Source organism: Amphiura filiformis, unplaced genomic scaffold (assembly GCF_039555335.1).
Source record: "Amphiura filiformis unplaced genomic scaffold, Afil_fr2py scaffold_26, whole genome shotgun sequence".
Taxonomy (NCBI): domain Eukaryota; kingdom Metazoa; phylum Echinodermata; class Ophiuroidea; order Amphilepidida; family Amphiuridae; genus Amphiura; species Amphiura filiformis.
The window spans coordinates 1,161,738-1,183,470 of NW_027305490.1; the positions used below are offsets into that span (position 1 = coordinate 1,161,738).

The window sequence follows — 21,733 nt, forward strand, 5'->3', positions numbered from 1 at the left end:
TTCAGACTAGAGAACCTTCGGAATAGAGAACCGTTTTCTCGGAATAGCGAACCTTTAATTACATTCGGAATAGCGAATGGTAAAATTACACGTTCGGAAAATCGAACCTTCGGAATAGCGAATCTTCGGAATGGTGGACCTTCCGAATAGCGAGATGACCCCCACGGAGCCATACAAACTGGACGGAGTCCAACACATTTTGATGACATGATTGTTTTCCCTTTTATGTTGATTTATAAACTGAAATCCATGATTATTTAGAACCAAGGTTGACAGCAATCATATAGCAATTAAATAATGAACTAGTTTCTGTAATTTCTATTAATTAATTAGACTAACAAGCTGGTTTATGGTGTTATTGGCTCAAAGTTGTTTAAACAGACTTTACTCTATATGCAGCGGGTACCTGCATATTCTGAAGACATTTAAAGTCAATTATGTAGCCAAAAATAGCGGATAATTTACGATATAGTTCCACTGAGCAAATTCAGAGCCTCTCGGCTATGCTGCTCAAAAAACGACAATATCGAGAAATTAATGTATTTATTTTGGCCAAAAGTAAGTTAAATATTGCATTGCTGGCCTTGGACCTACGGACGCCACTAATCGGTACACATGCCTTTACATCAGCTAATACCTCAAATAATCAATACCTCAAACTCAAAGTTTGACTATTCGTTTTTCGATATGGCCAAAGGGATGTCGTTGCTCCCGATTGAAAGCTGTAAAGACGCAATTAGCGTGCAAAAAATACAATTTAATAGTACAAACATTTGATAAATTAACCATGCATGCATTTAAAATTGCATGAAAATTATTAAGTTATTATGGTTATTCCCAGGACCTCCGTGTACCGACGACCCACCATGTTCACTCAAGTACAATAGTTGCCCAGTTACCATACAAGGCCACATGTCACATGGGAAGCTTCCCAAAGTTGGCAAAATTCTCCAAAAACGCCTGAAATTTTGCAATATTTTACAATGTTACGTAAAGTTCCCCAAAGCTGAAATTCACAGTCACTTTACGCAGCTTGCGCGCAGGGTGAAGCAATTTTGATTAATCTTGAAAACTTTTGAGCCTCCTTTCAGCAACTTAACGCAATTTTGAAAAAATGTTAAGCAATTTTGTGAAACTTTGACTAACTTTACGCGATTTTGAGAAACTTCAAGGCAAGTTTATGAACTTACCGCGATTGTGAGGAAGTTTTAAGCAAGTTTGTGAAACTTTGAATAACTTTGAGCAGAGAAGATGAGATCTGCTTTGAGTAACTATTTTGACAATTTTTGACCACTTTGGACAAGTTCCCAACATTTTTCATTCATACATGGGTAAATTGTAACCATATACCAATGTATCTTTTCAACGCAGGAATTGGAGCTAGTCCAAATCCTTGCTCTGAGACATTTTATGGTGATGCACCATTGAGTGGAAGAGAGACTTCTGTAGTACATAAATGGCTCCAACGATTCTCAGGCAACATAGCACTGTTTATTGACTTCCATAACTACAGTCAGCTTTGGCTATACCCATGGGGTTACACCCATGATAAGGACATTAGGCAACCACATAAGGATTTACAGGTAAACGTTAATATGTTTAATTTTTTCGGTTCGTCTCCCGAAGTTGTTATTGGAAGCGCATTTACACTTTCTATAATACCATATCAATATATGAATACAATTTTTGAATAGATCGCCCTGCACTACACACAAGTTGCACGCATCACGCACCTGTGTATGTCTGCAGTCAAAGATTGAATACAATTCACCAGCGAAGTGTTACGTGTAATCCGATTATCACCATGTCAACTGGATCACGCTTTTGAGTTCTTCACCACGATCGAAATCGCAACACAAATTCTATGGCATGTACTACCAATTCCAAAAGGTGCGTGATCCAGTTACCAGGTAGTTACGTAACCACTTCGCTCGCGAATTGCACAGGTACCGCGTGAATGTTGTAGTGCAGGGCGATCTATTCATTCATCTATTGCTATGGTAGTTAATATTGTTACATCATCACTTCGACAGCGTACACATACATAACGAAGCGTCAATGTTGGATAATATACTAATTACGTTAGTCAAGATTGAACATAATTTTGAGCAATTATAATTTCTGTCGAAAAAAAGAATGCTCAATTACGGTCATAATTTTGAAAAATAAAGGGGTATTCAGGTGATAAACCTGATATGGCCTTAAGAGGGGTTCTGCACGTTTGATGACATTTTGCGATAAAAAGATATCCCCAGCCGAACACAAAACATTTTCGACACCATTCGCAAAAAAGTAAGAAAAGGTTGTCAGAAAACATTTAAATGTCTAGTTATATAAAAGGTATAACATTCAAAAGGTTCTTACTTCAAATATTCTAACATACCGTAGTGTCATTTGCGGAGCTAATATTTTTTTTTTATTTCTTTATATTTATCCGATATACAGCATGCTCTAGCTATAAAAGCAACTGATGCTTTGAAAGTGCCGTACGGAACGGAATATTTTGTCGGAATGTCTGGACCTGACATGTGTAAGTATTTAAAGTGCCGAATTACGTAATTCATGACTGATTCCTTGTCGCAAATTTATTCTTGATACACAAGTTTGTCTAAAAGCTGACAAATTACTTTCTCACTATAGAACATGAAGGACTTTTGGAAGATTCATGCAATATTTTTACACCCTAGTGCGTGGTGGTCGATCAGAAACAGATGGCTTGAGCCATGTGACTAACTATGGCTGTAATATTTCGAGTGATCTATACGATTTGCCAAAATAAAGAAGTTTGAACCACCTAGGATGATTTGTTACATATGTTACCTAGCAAAATATGTCAAGGTCAATAAAGGGATGGACCTCCTATTCTCACCCGTTACCTATGTAATTAAACATTTAAGATGACGAACTTCTAGAAACGGCTACTTTGAGAGCATGGCAAGGCATGGACAAGCTCTTCTGAATACAAAATGGCTTTGGTAGCAGTGCTTTTACAAGCCTTTGCATCGGGGCTTGAGCGTGGAATTCCAGTTTCCTTTCTCACGAAGTAACGGCTAAAAGTAAAATTGTGTTTGGGAGTGGCCTTCCCTCCTTTCTCCTTTTCCTTGCTATGTTCTTCCATTTCATCCTTTGTTTATCAAAGCTATTTAGGCCAGCATGCATTTTATTAGCCCACACTGGCTATTCAGGCTTGTGCGGTATTTAGTATGACCTTGGAACGGTCCATAGATTTCCCATGGATTAGCATGTGTCCCTCACGGATCAACCCGGGTAAACAAACAAACAAACAAACAAACAAACAAGATCTGGTAGGTACAAGCTGGTGTGCATTTTGTAGAGGAAGGTACCTGGTCTTGCATGTACTCTGCAGGTGGGATCTAGATCAGTGGTGACCAAGGGATCTAGATCAGTGGTGACCAAGTCAAGAATCTCGACTTCCCGGGTAGGTTCTTTGACAAATAGTGTCAGGCCAAGAGCATTACACATCTCGAGTGTGCGGCGTCCAGCGGCATCTGTTGTACTGCTGCAAAGCCATTCCGTGTGGTGGACATTGAATTCGCCAAGAAGAACTACTGATTGTGCATTGACTTCAGCTTTGACAAGATGGTGGAGTTCAGATAGCTGATGATATCACTGGTAGCACTAGGTAGACAGCAGCAAAGTGTATTTTCTGTGACTTCATTGTTACTGAGAATCACATCAGCTCCATATCCTTTGAATATGGCGATACCCGATAGGCAATAGATGGCTATCCCTCCTTTGAACAAATTTTAATCTTTATCCAGAGCAGCCAGCATACATAAACATTGAAAAAAAAATACCCCAGTGCATCTGGCCAAATTCGAATCGGCGACACTCTAGCCAATTGAGCCACAAAGGCACATTAGAGAAGAGCGAAAGATTGAATCTATAGGTATTATGTTAGAAATCCCTCCTTTGTTTGGATCTAGGTCTGTCTATTTCTACGACAGTTGAGGGAGTATCCTGGTATAGTTACAGTCAGCACCATCGTTCACAATAGCATATAAGAAGGATTCCACGATAGCAATAATGGATGGCTTTAGTTCATGGCACAGATTGGACAGCTTATGTTAGAGCGTAGCTGTTCACTTCTAGTAAAGTCAGGTTCGTTTCACGTAGTCGTCGACCAGGCGTGGGTCGTTTCCGTTTTAATCCGTCCATTCGAGGCTTCTGTAACTTACTTCTAGCGAGAGAAGTTGAAGAGTGGTTTGCCTGCCCCTCACCCGAGATAAACACCTAAGCGGTGCGGTCACTATATATAGTGCAGTTATGTCCACGGCAAATTCACCGTGACCTTTCCAGCCATAAATCCGCTTAGTGAAGATTAAACCGATATATGCAGTACCAAACCATTATAGTAATCTATTATCCAATGCAAATTTATTACCACGTGATAATATCTCCTATATCTACAACACAGCGCTACCAGTAGGGTTCAATTGCCTATTGTGAGTGCCCCTGTGCTGTGTACATACAGCCTGTCTCAAAAAAAATTGTGCAAGTGAAAAGCGCCCTCTGTGACAATTAGAAAATACCGTTGTGACATAATGCTTACATCAACGTCAAAGGCATAGTCTTAGCTCTCAAATGCCGTTTAGTCTGTTCAATTTGCTTGTTTTAATCTTGAGATATGCTTACTTAACAACGAAAGGGTAAAATCACAATTGTGCCACTTTTACTAGGGAAGAGGGCTGTACATGTAAATCAATGATAGCATCAAGTTAATATCAAGAGTTCCTTCGTGAAATCAAAAGAATGCATCAATTATACAACAATACATAATTGTTTTTAATGTTTTATCATGATAAAGGTATAATGGTTCTCTTTTTCCACTTATGACAAATTAAACGATAAATAAATATTTCACATTGCTGTAAAATTAAATACATCTGTATATCAATGATTTTACCATGGTATACTTTTCTCATTTGTCATTCAAGACATGTTAAAAGACAAACAAATAGGTTAATGAACTTTGACAAGTTCATGAAATTAGACAAATTAATGAAATTAGACAAAATAATGCACCCGCGCTGGTGTTGATGCGTCTAATGCGAAGGGGAGTGCATTAGACGCATCAACATCAGCTATCATTGATTTACATGTACCAGCCTTATTCCCTAGTAAAAGTGGCACAATTGTGATTTTACTCTTTCGTTGTTAACTAAACATATCTCGAGATTAAAAAGAGCAAATTGAACAGAACAAACGGTATTTGAGAGCTAAGACTGTGCCCTTGACGTTGATGTAAGCATTATGTCACAAAAGTATTTTCTAATTGCCACAGAGGGCGCTTTTCACTTGCACAATTTTTTTTGAGACAGGCTGTACATGTAGTTAACAATAACTGCATGATGACATGACTTAAACTGAAAGCATCCTGAGATTCCGAACAGTTCGGGCAGGCATCCAGATGGCAGACGATACTCCTCGGTCACGGATGGGGTGGTCCGTGATTTAGGTTACACCCCTTGGTTTGCGAGCTAGAAGTGAGACACGATATTGCGTATTGATTGGCAATGACACTTCATGCCCGTCCCTCGATAAAGATTGGCAAATAAAGCTGGCGTTAGTTTGGTAAATTATGTCTCTGTAATGCGAGTGTAGGCGCCCTCGAACAAGGCCACTGCAGACCGGAAACGGGTTCCATCATGGCCTCTGTTATTTGTTTGTTTGGAGAAAATCTAATCATTTGAGAAATAAATGACTTTTGTTATAATCGATTGAGAATTACAGAAACGGTGATCGAAAACCCATGGAAAGCACGGCGATATAGTTCTAAGAACGCGTTGTGTACAAATCAATAGGGCATCCATTGGTGCAATCTGCATCTTTAGAATTTGCATCGTCCTTGAGATTCTGGATCACCGGGTCTTTGTTTCTTGGCCGATTTCAACGAATGAGGTCTTAAATCCGAGGTAAAAGAAACAGATATTATGTTACTGGTTCTAATTATGACACATCTGTCTTTGTTTACGAAATACAGGGGTGAAAATAATTGGTACCTTAATTCTTTTGCTGTTTATATTTTGATTTATCATCATGCTCCTATTATGTTATTTATTTATTTATTTATTTATTTATTTATTTATTTATTTATTTATTTATTTATACATTTTTTAAAATTAATTAATTAATTAATTAATTAATTAATTAATTAATTAATTAATTAATTTATTTATTAATTTATTAATTTATTAATTTATTAATTTATTAATTAATTAATTAATTAATTAATTAATTAATTAAAAAAATAATAAATTAATTAATTTATTAATTTATTAATTTATTAATTTATTAATTTATTAATTTATTTATTTATTAATTTATTTATTTATTTATTTATTTATTTATTTCAGACCCAGCTGCTGGGGCCAGCGAAGACTACGGGTATGCCACCTTACGTGTAAGCTATTCCTACATAGTTGAGCTACGCGATGAAGGAAACTATGGGTTTTTGATTCCAGAGTCTTTGATTGAACCATCAGGAATCGAAACATTTGAAGCTCTCAAAGTTCTGGGCAACGACCCATTGCCCAAGGGCCCCCCGATACCAGTGGTGTAGATTTCTTTTTTGCTATTTGGGGAGGTTGGTATAAATCCGTGAAGCAGAACGAACGAGCATCTTTCGCTCTTTAAATAATTTGCAATTTCAAAGCTAAAATAGTGAAATATAAGGTCAATTTGGTCAAAACACACGCATTTGTGTAACTTTGGTGGGGTGATGACACGGACCACATTCTCGTCAAATACTGGTGATTTATCCCCCATCCATGGATCTACATTTATCTACATGTAATGTACAATCCCCCTAAACAGAAATCGTGCCAAAACATTCAAGACCTTGTCAGCATTTTGAGTTAAAGCCATATTATAACATTTTCATACAAAATAGATTAGCATTTCTTTGCCATAAAATGTTAGCTTTTACTGTCAGATATATCCCTTTTATTTTTGAGCTGAACAACTAAGGCAAAGCAAAGAAAATTGGAATTTACTACCAGCGACGATGTCGCCAATAATTATTCAAAATCTCGGATTTTGACAAAACTACACACCCAGAGTCTTGATTTTTGCAGGGTATAATTATTGGTTTAATAATGTACAATATAATCGTGTAAAAATGAATTTTGAAAAATATTGAGTGCGTCCTCCTCAGCAAATGTTATAATCAGGCGGTGATGGAAGCGATATCGCCAATTTTGAGGTCGCCATTGGATTAACACATAATCATGAAATCTTCACAAAAAATTCATTACGTGGTGTCAAAGCAAAATTATCTTACTCTAATACCCACTGCAAGTATGTTAATTTTCCATTTGTAATTGCTAACCGTGTATTTTGAATGGGGCTGTCAGCCCTGTATCTTCGCCAGCCTCGTACGTCACGTGTTGCGCTTCCTATGCCGCCTGGTTATGGCTTTAAATGTAAATGACAACGAAGATCGATTGCTATTGCAGCAATACATCAAGTTACCTCTGAAATGTGTTAAATGCAAAGAAAACATTTTAATTTGCCTCGATGACTTAATGACAGAAATATAAACATCTCAAAAAAGTAACTAACCCATTATGGCCATTATTCAAAAAGGGGCTATTGTATTACAAATCTGTAAAATGCGTTGAAGCAGAATTAATTATATGAACAGTACGAGTCATAATTCATATACTTCTTTGGGATATGAAAAATATTGAAATGGTCTCGCAAACAGTAAATAAATCTTTGAATATTGCTTATGAATTATACAATATATCTTAGAATCTGTACTGAAAAGGGCCACTAATTTCCAGGTTAGAGTCACTGGATAAATCACTTACAACTTGGAAATTCTTCCTGGATCTTCCTTTTTATTATTATGAAGGGCATGCAAAGTTACAGCAAAAATGTATTTTGCAAACGGTTTTCTGCGTTGCATTGGTAAAATACGTTGACCAAATTCTATTTGCTATTGCAGCAATACATCAAGTTACCTCTGAAATGTGTTAAATGCAAAGAAAACATTTTAATTTGCCTCGATGACTCAATGACAGAAATATAAACATCTCAAAAAAGTAACTAACCCATTATGGCCATTATTCAAAAAGGGGCTATTGTATTACAAATCTGTAAAATGCGTTGAAGCAGAATTTATTTCTGCGCATTTTGATACCTCATTTGATACGATAGCCCAGAAAACAATAAAACACCGGTCAATTTAATGTAGTAAGGTCCAGATTTGAAAGTTGCACTTACATACAAATATTTACAATACAAAAACACTCAGATATCATTACACAGATTTCCTCCCATTACACTCAATACAAAATCAATACAATTTACTGCAACTTTCAAATCTTGGATTACATTGATTTAAATGTACGCCGTGACGTCAATATTTAGTCAATTGCTGCAAATGAGGTGTCAAAATGTGCAGAAATAAATTCTGCTTTCAACGCATTTTACAGATTTGTAAAACAATCACCCGTTTTTGAATAATGGTCATTATTTAAGGGGGGTTAGTTACTTTTTTTAAGATGTTTATGTCTATGCTACTGTGCGTGTAATCGGCTGCAATTTGCACTGTGCATGCCATGTCTACCGGTTGATATCATTGTAGCGTCATGTCGTTTAGAGAAAATTAATCCCATCATTACGTAATAAGATGTGAACCGTAGACCTACTTTCAATGTAAACAATACAACATCATCTTTTGAAAACCAAACTTGTGGCTAAATTCATATATCTGTTTAATTATATGAACAGTACGAGTCATAATTCATATACTTCTTTGGGATATGAAAAATATTGAAATGGTCTCGCAAACAGTAAATAAATCTTTGAATATTGCTTATGAATTATACAATATATCTTAGAATCTGTACTGAAAAGGGCCACTAATTTCCAGGTTAGAGTCACTGGATAAATCACTTACAACTTGAAATTCTTCCTGGATCTTCCTTTTTATTATTATGAAGGGCATGCAAAGTTACAGCAAAAATGTATTTTGCAAACGGTTTTCTGCGTTGCATTGGTAAAATACGTTGACCAAATTCTGCTATGTAGTGGTGGACAACTTGTTGAGTAAATGGTATCTGGTTGTTGTTGCAATAGCTGCCCTATGCTATGCCTATATATTTACTGTTTTATATCAGAGACATTCCAACATCGTTTATTGTTACAAGCTCTTCTGAAAGACATTTACAATTGTATCTTTATAAGATATGTGTTTACATATAGCCGCTACTTCAGATATCCTATCAGCGACTTTTTTTCAAAATAGCCCACCAAAGTTATGTCAAGTAACTCCGAGGTCGTGCATTTAATTGGTTTGAATGAGGAATACTACGGTAAGCGGCGCCTTTTGTTAGAAGTCACATGAGTAACGTGGATAAACCTTTATAGTTTTGAGTGGCATGAGAAGAATGAAAGAAGATAGTTGGAAAGAAGAAAGGCAAATGAGGAGGTGTTACATGCGGGGAAGATAGTTCAATAATGAGCACCACCAAGAACAGAAAGAAGAATTGAGGACTCCTGGACTTATGAGAGACGTGATAGAAAGAAGGAAGAAAGGGAAGAGACAAAGAAGAATAAGAAAAATGTAAATAAAAAATATAAAAAACACACTAAAGGACAAGCGGTCGCATATTGAGCTAATATCGCAAACAGGCGAGCTATTGAGAGGAGAATAGCTTAAATGGGAACACGTTGACCTTTCTAAAGGGCCGGCAAGGTAGAACACTGAGCAGGAGCTAGCGAGCAAGTTGAGTCGAGGTTATTGGAAGACCAGTTTATGTGGGTCTTTTAACAACAATGAAATCTATTCTGAATAGATGTCACACTTCCAATTTGACAGAAAGTAACAAAGAAAAAGTATGATTTCAACCTCTGGTGGCATATGACTTAGAGTTCATTAGCATTATAACTAAATTGCGAGAATATGCTTTATTTGTGCAGATGAAGTAAACACTGATATGAATGATACTGGCTATCATTACTCTTGTTTTGGAGGTAGCTTACACGTCACACACATGTATATTCAAGATAAAACAATATGATGACATGCAATTATAACGATAATACGTTATAAAAGATAAGACTTGCACGCAATGGTGCATTGAAGTTATAAAGTTCATTGAAATTAATGGTTTGAACTGAGGTCTGAGCTCAAATTCTCATTTATGGAACTAATTAAGTTAAAATGGGGTTTAAAATGCCTGTATGTAACCTTTTGGCTTTATGACTCTGATACAAAACCCAAATATTACTCGCTGAGTTTATCACATTTTCCCACTGAGTAAGAAACAGTGTTTTTCTTCAGGAATGACGGTGTTGTGAAGAAACTTGGAATGAGTTACTTAATAGATTACATGAGAGCTATTGTTTTCAAAACCAGTGAACCAAATCTGATGCAAATTTTGCAGAAGGTGACCAAGTATTACAGAAATGTTTACATTAATATAGAGATAAAAATAACTTTATACACTGGTACAAATATGTTAAAAATTAATTTCTTGTTCAATTTCTTTTGTCCTCACGTACTTAATCCACTTACAACAACAATCCAATACCGTCCTTCGTCTCACACGTCTCGGGGACATGTACTAGTACGATTTGATGTCTTTAGTGAAAGACAAGAATGAAATCCAGTGACTTCTATGGCAAACCAGGATTTGGCCAATGATACAGACAACGAGGGACATTGTACCATATGTGACTGGACACTACGAATGAGCCGTAAACTCGGCAAATTGTATTCTGAGTTACAGTGTAAAATGTGCGTGAAGGTCGTATTCATAGGTATCTTAATTCTGTGCGACAAGTATCTCATCAAACACTGTTTAAACCAATCAATAATCTTATTGCTGAAGAGGATAATAAGCTTCTACCTATTTCTATAGAATCCTTAAGTTCTTGTCTTTGTTTGCTTTGGCTAAATCCTGTTCAAGTGGTGGATAACAAATCATTGTATTTTTTCTAGGTATGTATAACCAACAATTAACAATATTGAGAGGACATTCCTGAACCTCGTTGACTTGGGGATGATTTGAAATGACCGCCAAGTATGACCGTTTGATATTTATTACCAGAATTGTGGAAAAAGAGACACATGTAGAACCGAAAAAAGGTACAATTTTGTTGAAGGAACAGAGTTCAACAAACCATAACCCCGCTTTTGGATATCGTTTGAAGTCAAATGATATACAATTTTAAAGCTTATGATATATATTTGAAGAGCTTTGTTGCAAAACCCCATACATCCACTTTTGACTTTTTGAGAAAAACAGCTTTTTTTAATTGTGCAAGTATTACTCGTTCGATTTGATTCAAGTTGGGTTTGGATAAAGTGTTGATGAATAGAAACTAAAAGAATAGGTTTGGTACAATTTTCAAGCCTTCCTATTTATTTTATTATTTTATATCGCGCCTTTTGTGGATGTAAGTGGTTTTGCAACAAAATACATTTACCCCTTTTCCAGAAACCACCTTTGCAATCAAATTTGAGCTCATTTGTTTGCACAACTTTATGTAACTTGACTAATGCTTTCAAAATCAAAAAGAAAAATTGAAATATCTCATTTACTTTTTTAATTATTAATTTTTAATTAAATTCGGGAAATAGCATTTTTTGAGTATTTCCGAAGCTACACCTTTTGTTAATTAAAATGATTTTTTCAAACACAGTGTCCCAAAAACAGTCCTTTTGGTTTTAATAGGCTAAGAACATTCCAGGCTACTATTATACATCAAAAAAATTAAAACAAAAGAATTCTGTATTCATTTAAGTTCAGATTTCCGGATATTCCCGAAGATTTCCCAAACATCTTCTGAAGGGAAGGTGGTATGAAGGTCAAACAACCACCAAAATGTGTATTTTAATCCACACTACAATATCATGCCAATAACTCAATTTCAGCCAAAAGTGGATGTAAGGGCTTTTGAAACAAGCTCTTCATTTTCTAAACACGAAATAAAACAAAATTGACCGGGGACCGACTTTACGGCTGATTCGTGGTGTCCACTCACATATTTTTTTTTATTACAAAGTACCTCTAATCTAATCTATTGAAATATATAACTAACAAAGATGGCTCATTATTAACACGTATTAATCAAGATAACCACGCCCCGGGGAACCCGGACCATCCAATAAAACAAAAAGGCAGGCTCTAACGTATACTTTGGGTGTATTCTTTGCATAGTGATTTTTATATTGACATAATGTCAGTTTCTAATTCAGCATATGCCAATCAGACGAAAGTTAATGTTTAGCCACCAATCAAAACTCAAACGCAACACAGCTTGTTAAATAATCAAGATTATAGTATGTTTCATGAAAATCAGCTTTCTTATAAAGTCGATTATAAGCTACGCTATTGGATACAGTTTTCACTAGATTTCAGTGTAAGAAATCGACATATTAAGTAGATTCCTTTATTTATGGCAGCGATCGCACGTTAAAGAAATCGTTTGTCCTGAAATTTTGATAGGTTATGATTAGCATTAGTAGCATGCAAAATTATGAAACATGATCTTAATTCGTTGCGTTTTTTGAAAGTCAGTTCTTGCTTCTTATTGAGGGCATTACAAAGGGACCCATTTTAAATACTAGGTGTAATTCTAACTCCTTAATTTATATGGCGTGTCTTGAAGGTTAATATTTCTTATGGGTTGTTTTATAGGTAAATTCTTGGGAAGTAAAAGGGTGGTTTTTCAGAAATCAACGTTAATCGTTGTTAAGGGGTGCTTCTTAAATGTTTACCCGTCCCTTTTTGTGCCGCGAATATTCTAGCTAATGGTTTAAAACATAGAAATTGTGAAGGATCGTTTGCCGAAAAAATGTAAATCCTAGATTTTTATAAATGATCATGATGGTTGCAAACAGTGGCGTAGCCAATTACCCCCCCGCTCGTCATGGCTGTCGGTTCATGTAAGGCCGTCGGTAGACGGCAGGCGTTGGTAGAAAAAAAGGGTTAACAATAGACTATTTTTTTTACCCAGGACGACAGAAAAAAGGGGATAATTATAAAAAAATGATGAAAAATTGTTAAAAATCGTGAATGAAATTGAAGATTACATAAAAATTGTGTATTTTTATGTTGGTACCGCCTATTTTTTTTTTTTTGCTCTTCACTTTTTCAAACCATGCAAATAAAATTGGGGTCAACAAATCACAACTTCCGTCGGCAAGAATATTTCCGTCGGTACATTAACAAGTTGTGCCCCTCGGTTCCAAAATTCTGGCTACGCCACTGGTTGCAAACAGTAAAAAAGGTGACATTTAAGTAACATAATTGGCACTAATTTCTATTTCTATCGCCCTGCACATTTTTGCTGTTGAAAATACAGTTTCAAAGATACACAAGTACTGTTTTCCTTAATTTTGCTTTTTTTAATACTTCAAAATAAAGCATATTGATATTAAAATACTGTAACCGCTTTCTCAAACATAATATACATTAGTAATATCAATGGGAATTATTAAATGATTAATGCTAAAATTCCATCACTGGCAATTGGCCCATTTTGACGTACTTTCACTGATAGTACCGCTATATGCAAGTATCTAACACTGATAGGTTATGAATATTCATCGATAAAGATAGGAGTGTCAAATCGGTATAAATTCAAGAAATGAAGCATTTGTTCCAGAGCGGCAACAGGATTGTTCATTCACAATCCGTTGATATTATTCGCATGGTCATATTCGACTAGCTATCAGTGATCATGAAGTTGCTTTGTGCTCTTCTTGTGTTTGTGGCATCTGCCTCGGCAGTCAAGAATTATGCAGGGTAAGTCATATAGTTTTCATGGTAAAGTCAATATTCAGAAAGTGTACCAATATTTTGTTAAACTTTTTATTATAAATAAAACTGTTGAAATGTTTATTATGAATATTTGTTAAATTTGCAACTGTAAAAGCTCATATTTTGCTCATAACCTCAGTCCTGGAATATGATCGTTGAGGTGATATGAACAAAAATATGGTAATTTGGTGATTGCTACCCGGCTATGGGCCACTAGGATTCTAGAATCCAAATTGCTCAAGCAATTTAACTCAAAAATTTGAATATGAATGCAGGGGTGATGAACCTCAACGTAAGGTAGAAACCACAATGTGTTACACAATGTGGTGTTTATTTATTTATTTATTTATTTATTTATTTATTTCATTTTTATCTATGGGCGGGGACATTATCACATTCCATTGTCTTGTTAAATGTTTTTATAATATTACGTAGACAAGAGGTACATTGTTGCTTGGTACATAGATGCCAAAACATGCTACGGTTATTTCAACGTCATATGGGTCATCTGGGGTCAAATAAGTACACATGGTTGGAATTAATTAAACTTTTTCAACAATTTAAAGGACATATCCAAGATTATCCAAGATGAAAACATACGGGATGTAGGTCTACATGTTGTTGGATTACCGGCAAAATCATGAGAGTAAAAGTACACGATGCTTGATTAGTGATCAGTATCATGGTGGGGAGTTCTTTCATTACTGCAAAATCCTCGTAACCACTCATTGTAATCATACCACTTCCTTATATTTTCAGGTACCAAGTGTTGCGTGTGGTACCACAGGACGTGGATCAGTTACAAAGAGTGCATGACTTGTACAATCTACTCGAAGATACCGTAGGTCGTCTATTATTTAGTAAATTCTATAATTCACTCTTAATATTTATACTCCAAGGTATAAACCTAATATATTATTAATATCTGTTGTTGCTGAGCATGCAATATTGCCCATGATATTAGTTTCTTTCTTGTCCTTATATCAACAACCCAGCAAACACAAAAATGTTTTTAAACCCTATAAACGTGTTATGGTTTGGTAAAAATGTTCAAAATGCATTTTTATCAACACTTTTAAAAATAAGATTATTTAAAATGTTTTGCAGGGGGTTTGCACTGCAAATCCAGAACCTGGGGATAGCCGGGGCTCAGCCCCTTAATAATTTAGGTGCGGGCTCCAATAATTCCGGGTGAAGTAAAATACTGTGATCAGACACCGGAAAGTGTCAGTTTTTGACCTATTCTGTTGCCTTTTTATTTTAAACAATGTATAGTTTGCACTATCTACGACTGAAAGTTACTGTGATATAAGTCTAGTCACAGGATTAAACCAAAAAAATTGCACTGCTTCTTATATTTGGTTACCGAGATACAAAACTAGATTAATCGCCATTTAACTCTATTGGCCTTTGAAAGTTGTGTTATTTAAAAAGGAAACACGGTAGACAGTGCAAACTATACTTGTTTTAATCCTTGTGGGAAAATGAACAATCTCAAACTATTTTTACCGTGACTTTTAATACCTTTCCGACTTATTTTAATATCCACCTCGATGTTGACAGCCTTATTTCCTCGACTCTCAGAGCTTCTCAGTGACAACTTGTTATTTTCAAAGTTGTAAAGTTAACTTCCAGAAAGTTGTTACCATCCAAGCAATTGCAAGAGTATTACATTACTTTTCAGACTAATACTGCTATTAATTTTTTAATAGGTAGATTTCTGGAAAGAACCAACCAAAGTGAATCGACCCGTGGACATTATGGTTGGCCCAAATCTTGTTCAAGATGTAAAGATAGAATTATCTCGCCGTGGTTTGGATATCTCCATCTTTGTGGAAGATGTACAAACTAACATTGATAATGAGAGATGCACGGACTGTGTCAATACTAAGGCCGGGTTTGATTACACTATCTACCATACTAGTGATGAGGTTAGTGTTTTATGCATTCTAATATGAGAAAATATTTAGATTATGTTTATAGAATTCCAAAGCACTAGATCAAAAAACATTGTGGTCATGGTGATTGGTATTAAACATGTATCGTCCATCATCTGGTCAAGAAATTGGTTATGTTAAGCAGCTGGTTACTTACTGTTTTTGCGTACAGTGTAGATGGCTAGGAGGATTCACTTTATCATAATAAAAAGAACTATTAATCAAAGCCGACTCGGAGTAAAAACTGTAGCGTAATGAACACGATAAATGACTGCTTAATTTTAACCAGTGAAAATAAATATTTTTGTGATCCATAAACCCCCTTTATATCAATTTTAAATTGACCAAAGTATGCATGGTCTTTTTTCAAACGCGTGCCCATTAAAACAATCCCGCCGAGTGATTGCTTTATCCCTTTTGTATTGTGCTGCAAACCGAAATAACAAAGAAATAATGTCGCCATTTATCAGAAACAAATGCAGTACCAATTAAACTTTTAAGCCCATTTTTGAAGAACATTTTGGTGAATCTTCCAGGGATTGTTTTTAATATATATTACCGATATCTTGATTGTGGACGTTATTTTGGAAATCTGATTACCAACATTATTTCTCAACTTTCTGTCACTCACTATGCCACTTTAATTTCACTCCAAATCCAGTGGAATACCCAGGAGAGGGCTGGGGAAAACTGCCCCCCCCCCGAAATTGTTAGGGATGAAAATGTGGACGTCAATGAGTAAAGTGACGAAACATAGACATAAGGGGACCAATTATTTGCCTTTGCTCCTCACCCTGAAAGACTTGCTACGCTGCTGTCCAAATGGAAGATACTATAATTGCAAAAACCGAGCTTTTTGACGTCCAAGTATAAATATTATCTTTCTGTGAATTTTCATAATATCTATAAGATATTTCTGATACCTCTGTATAATTCTATAATTAAATAATGTAATCATAAAAGAATTAGTATCGGTTACTTATTTCTGTTTACGACTAAAGGGACAAAATAATGTGAGTTCTATGAAACAATGTATATATGTACAAAATGAAGATATTTTTGTAATGGAATCATCAAACCCAACTGTTGATTTTGTATATGGAATTATCTTTGCAATGCCTTTATGAAATGACCCACCACAGTCAACACATTGCAGAATCCATTTCAGATGCAGTCATCTCCCATCAAAAGTCTAGGAAAGTCTAAGTAGAGGAACAGTGCCTAATTGGAATAAATTTGGGCGCTTATGAAGTGCTGAAATTTTATACAATCTCCGATTTACAGTTCTTTACCCACGTTCACGTCAGAATGCACAACGCATTTGAACATTTAATATAGCCTGTAGGGACGTTTACTTCCGGGTCACGAGGTCAAAGGTCAACCGGAAGTGGTCAAAGGTCAACCGGAAATGACTCCATTATGAAAGGTCAACCGAAAAAACCGCCATTTTGAAAATTAGAAAAAATTTAAAAAAATTTTCGAAAAAAAAACATTTTGAAAAAAAAAGTTCAAAAACAATTTTCGGAAAAAAAATTTCAAAAAAAAAATTTTTGAAAAAAAAATTTCAAACAAATTTTCGAAAAAAAAAATTTCAAAAAAATCGACAAATTTTTTCAAAAAGTGAACTTTGACCCGGAAGTGAACTTTGGCCAAAAATGATCCTCAGGGGGTGTTTTTTCTAGAAACACCGAATTTTTTAAAAATAAGACTTTTTTCCCTAATTTAAAACGTTGTATCGACCGTTTTACGGAATGTATCGGCACCAAATTTGGTATACCCGTTAAGGGTCGATTTGCAAACTACCCGCGGGGGTCGAGAGGTCAAAAGGTCGATGCGCTTAAAATATAATTTTGTGTAGGGAAATATCGTATTTTTCGTTTTATACCCCGTATCGAAGTAAAACTTAGAGGTGCGACCATGCAAAGCACAAGTGACCTTTGACCCGGAAGTCACGGTCGACCCTGAGTGCCCCTACACGATCTTTGACCCCTACATGACCTCTCCTCAAATGCGCCAATTACATCAAACGCGTCAATTTCGGTGAAATGAGTAAATGAGCAGTGAAATGAGCAGTAAAATGAGCAAATGAGCAGTGAAATGAGCAAATGAGCGGGGAAATGAGCAAATGAGCAATGAAATGAGCAAATGAGCGGTGAAATGAGTCAATGAGCAGTGAAATGAGTAAATGAGCGGTGAAATGAGCAAATGAGCGGTGAATTGAGCAAATGAGCTGTGAAAGGAGTCAATGATGTGTGAAATGAGTCGATGAGCATGTCAATGAGCATGTCAATGAGTAAATGATCAGGGAAATGAGCCAACGAGCTGTGAAATAAGCGGAGTAATGTTATATATAGAACCGGATAAAACCGGTTAGAGCCGGTTCTCCTCTCCCCTCCCATCACCACCAAATATACAACAAAATGCACAAATGCGGCAAAATGCGTCGATTGCGTAACAAAATACGTCAAAGCGTAACGAATCGCGTCAAAAATGCGTCCATGCGTCGTGAAATGCGTCAAAGCGTAACGAATCGCGTAAAAAATGCTTCAATGCGTCGTGAAATGCGTCAAAGCGTAACGAATTGCGTCCAAAATGCATCATTGCGTCATAATTTGCGTTTCAATACTGTATTTTTCTTGTGTAATTATGTTGTATTTTTAAATGATTACTTACGCTTTACCTTGCACACAATTATTTTTTTTGGTTTGTGTCAGTGTACTTGCGCTCGTTAAATGTGCAATGTTAGCTTATGCAGTGTTTTGGTATATCAGATATGTTTTAATCTTGTTCTTAATCATGTTAATTGCGTAAACTAATTGCGTCGATTACGCAACGAAATGCGTCAAAGCGTTATAGATTGCGTAAAAATGCGTAAATTGCGTCTTAAACTGCGTCGATCGCGCAAGAAATGCGTAACGCAAAAGCATATATAAACCGGTTAGCTTAAACCTCTCGGTCATTTCGATCCGAACCTTCAACGAGTCAACATGAATACCTTTAAATCTTACCCTTGCTCCCTGTGCGGCAGGACGTTCTCACGCAAGTACGATCTCGAGAGACACGAGCGACACGTACACTCCAAGGAAAGAGAAAAAGAAGAAGAGGAGGAGATGGATTCCGACGATAAGGACTCCGACTCGGAGGTCGAAGAGCGCGATGTGTCGGACGAAGACAACGACGAACTGGAAGACAACGAGGCTTATCGGGAATGGTACGAGGGAGCTAAAGAAGCTACGGAAGACATGAGGAGGGAAAAATACGAAAAGTACATCAAAGACGGCAAGGACCCGGAGATGGCTAGGGAAAAGGCCTACTTGAAAACAGTATGGGCCGTCAAACGCGACTTTTTCGACCAGTACAGTACGTTTCTACGAAGCCACGCGCGTCTCAAAGACGAAGACGTTTATACGGAGATCACGGACGATCTCGAGGAGAAAATGGAGAAAGGGGTCGACGTGGACAAAGCATTTCACGACGCATGGACGCATTTTTGACGCGATTCGTTACGCTTTGACGATTTTACTGCTCATTTCACTGCTCATTTACTCATTTCACCGAAATTGACGCGTTTGATGTAATTGGCGCATTTGAGGAGAGGTCATGTAGGGGTCAAAGATCGTGTAGGGGCACTCAGGGTCGACCGTGACTTCCGGGTCAAAGGTCACTTGTGCTTTGCATGGTCGCACCTCTAAGTTTTACTTCGATACGGGGTATAAAACGAAAAATACGATATTTCCCTACACAAAATGATATTTTAAGCGCATCGACCTTTTAAACTCTCGACCCCCGCGGGTAGTTTTCAAATCGACCCTTAACGGGTATACCAAATTTGGTGCCGATACATTCCGTAAAACGGTCGATACAACGTTTTAAATTAGGGAAAAAGTCTTATTTTTAAAAATTCGGTGTTTCTAGAAAAAACACCCCCTGAGGATCATTTTTGACCAAAGTTCACTTCCGGGTCAAAGTTCACTTTTTGAAAAAATTTGTTAATTTTTTTGAAATTTTTTTTTTTCGAAAATTTGTTTCAAATTTTTTTTCAAAAATGTTTTTTTTTGAAATTTTTTTTTCGAAAATTTTTTTTGAAATTTTTTTTCAAAATATTTTTTTCGAAAATTTGTTTGAAATTTTTTTTGAAATTTTTTTTTTGGAATTTTTTTTGATTTTTTTTTTTTGGAATTTTTTTAAAATTTTTCTAATTTTCAAAATGGCGTTTTTTTCGGTTGACCTTTCAAAATGGAGTCATTTCCGGTTGACCTTTGACCACTTCCGGTTGACCTTTGACCTCGTGACCCGGAAGTAAACGTCCCTACAGGCTATATTACTACTAAATTAATCTAGTATATGGACAATGTAAGTGTGCTCTTTCATTTAATAACATAAAATTTGAAAAATATTGTAAGTATCACTGGTGGTTTTGACTTTTAAAACCTACATTTTGGTCCAAAATTTACCACATTCGCCATTGAATTGCGTCATCTGTTGAGGTAATGTAAAAAGTGTTTTTAGCGGGAAGTGTTAGCTTTCGCTCGATATAAAAAAATTTATGATTGGATGAAGGGAAAACTTGAGGTACCCATTTATACACCTGGGTGGAGAGGAGTAATCGAGATAAAGTGCCTTACTCAAGGGCACAACACGATGGTGTCGCTGGGGCTCGAACCCGCAACCTTTTAATCACATACAATCCTGGCCGATCTCTGCGCTCTCCGTCACAAAACCTTCTCCGTCTACCAGCAAGGGGTAAAACTCAATTTTATGGCGAGCGGGCTTTCTGTAATGCTGCACCCCTTCTGTGGAACAAACTGCCGGCTCACATTAAATCATCTTCATCTCTTGCACACATTTGTTCAAAATTGCTTTTAATAATTCTTAGGAGCCTTTTTTGGTCTTTATTTATGATCCTGCGTTGCGTTTCGACTTTTTAATAATTGTCTTTGCCCCCGCAGTTTGGTTCCCTGCGTTTCAATACTGAATTTTTCTTGTGTAATTATGTTGTATTTTTAAATGATTACTTACGCTTTACCTTGCACACAATTATTTTTTTTGGTTTGTGTCAGTGTACTTGCGCTCGTTAAATGTGCAATGTTAGCTTATGCAGTGTTTTGGTATATCAGATATGTTTTAATCTTGTTCTAAATCATGTTAATTGGTTTTATATGTGCATAGTTTTTAACCAGTGTAATTTATATATTTGCGTTCCATGTATAAATTTGTATCATGTGTTATTATCATGTTTATTGTAAAGCGCTTTGAGATATTTTATTGTACTGCGCTATATAAGAAATAAATTATTATTATTATTATTATATTAACCTTCCGATTATCAGTCGGAGCCTATTCCGCTCGGCCACCGTGCTCCCTGAAGCAAGAATAGTTTGCAATATCTCAGTTGTTTGGTAACAGTTCCCTGCTTGTGTGTAAATCGTTTTTGTGTGTGTTGTGGATTTTTATAATAAATGTTACTATTTTAAAAAAAATGTATACTTATATACACAGATCAGTACATGGGTTACAGATTTTGCTAACGAGCAGCCTTTGGTCACCGAAATTTACATCGGGAAATCTTACGAAGGTCGGGATATCAAAGCAGTTAAGGTACGTTGTCAAAATAAAATTCCAAGTGTGAGAGAGGGACCACCACTCATACTGAATAATCGCCCGCTTTATCATGACGAATTTATTTTGACCACGGCCCAAAAATGCTCCCGATGCCGAATCCAAATGGAGTATGGCATCCAATTTTCATGAAATACATATGAGATGCACTTGTACAGGTTGTAACAAAATTTTTTTTATTGAATGTATTGAATCTTACTTGGTCGTCAAGGTAATTTCTTAAACTACTACACAAGCTTTTTTCAATAAAGTCGGTGGTCTACAAGCGAAGATAAGCCCAATTGTGTAAAGTAGTCCTAACAGCTCGGGCCACTTTCGCGTCTTTGTGTAGCAAAAGTGACTAAATTGAGTTGAATCAATTAAACATCTGGTCGG

General features: G+C 36.1%; 1 protein-coding gene across 1 annotated transcript in view; it reads left to right on the plus strand.

Annotated features, from left to right (window-relative positions):
• LOC140143736 (carboxypeptidase B-like) overlaps positions 1-7,266 on the plus strand; it is a 28,436-nt gene extending 21,170 nt beyond the window's left edge. Inside the window, exons 8-10 of the mRNA XM_072165546.1 lie at positions 1,372-1,583; positions 2,446-2,530; positions 6,378-7,266. Coding sequence (XP_072021647.1) covers positions 1,372-1,583; positions 2,446-2,530; positions 6,378-6,583 — 503 coding nt within the window. The 3' untranslated portion in view covers positions 6,584-7,266. The remainder of the gene's footprint in view (positions 1-1,371; positions 1,584-2,445; positions 2,531-6,377) is intronic.
• The last annotated feature ends 14,467 nt before the right edge of the window (positions 7,267-21,733 follow it).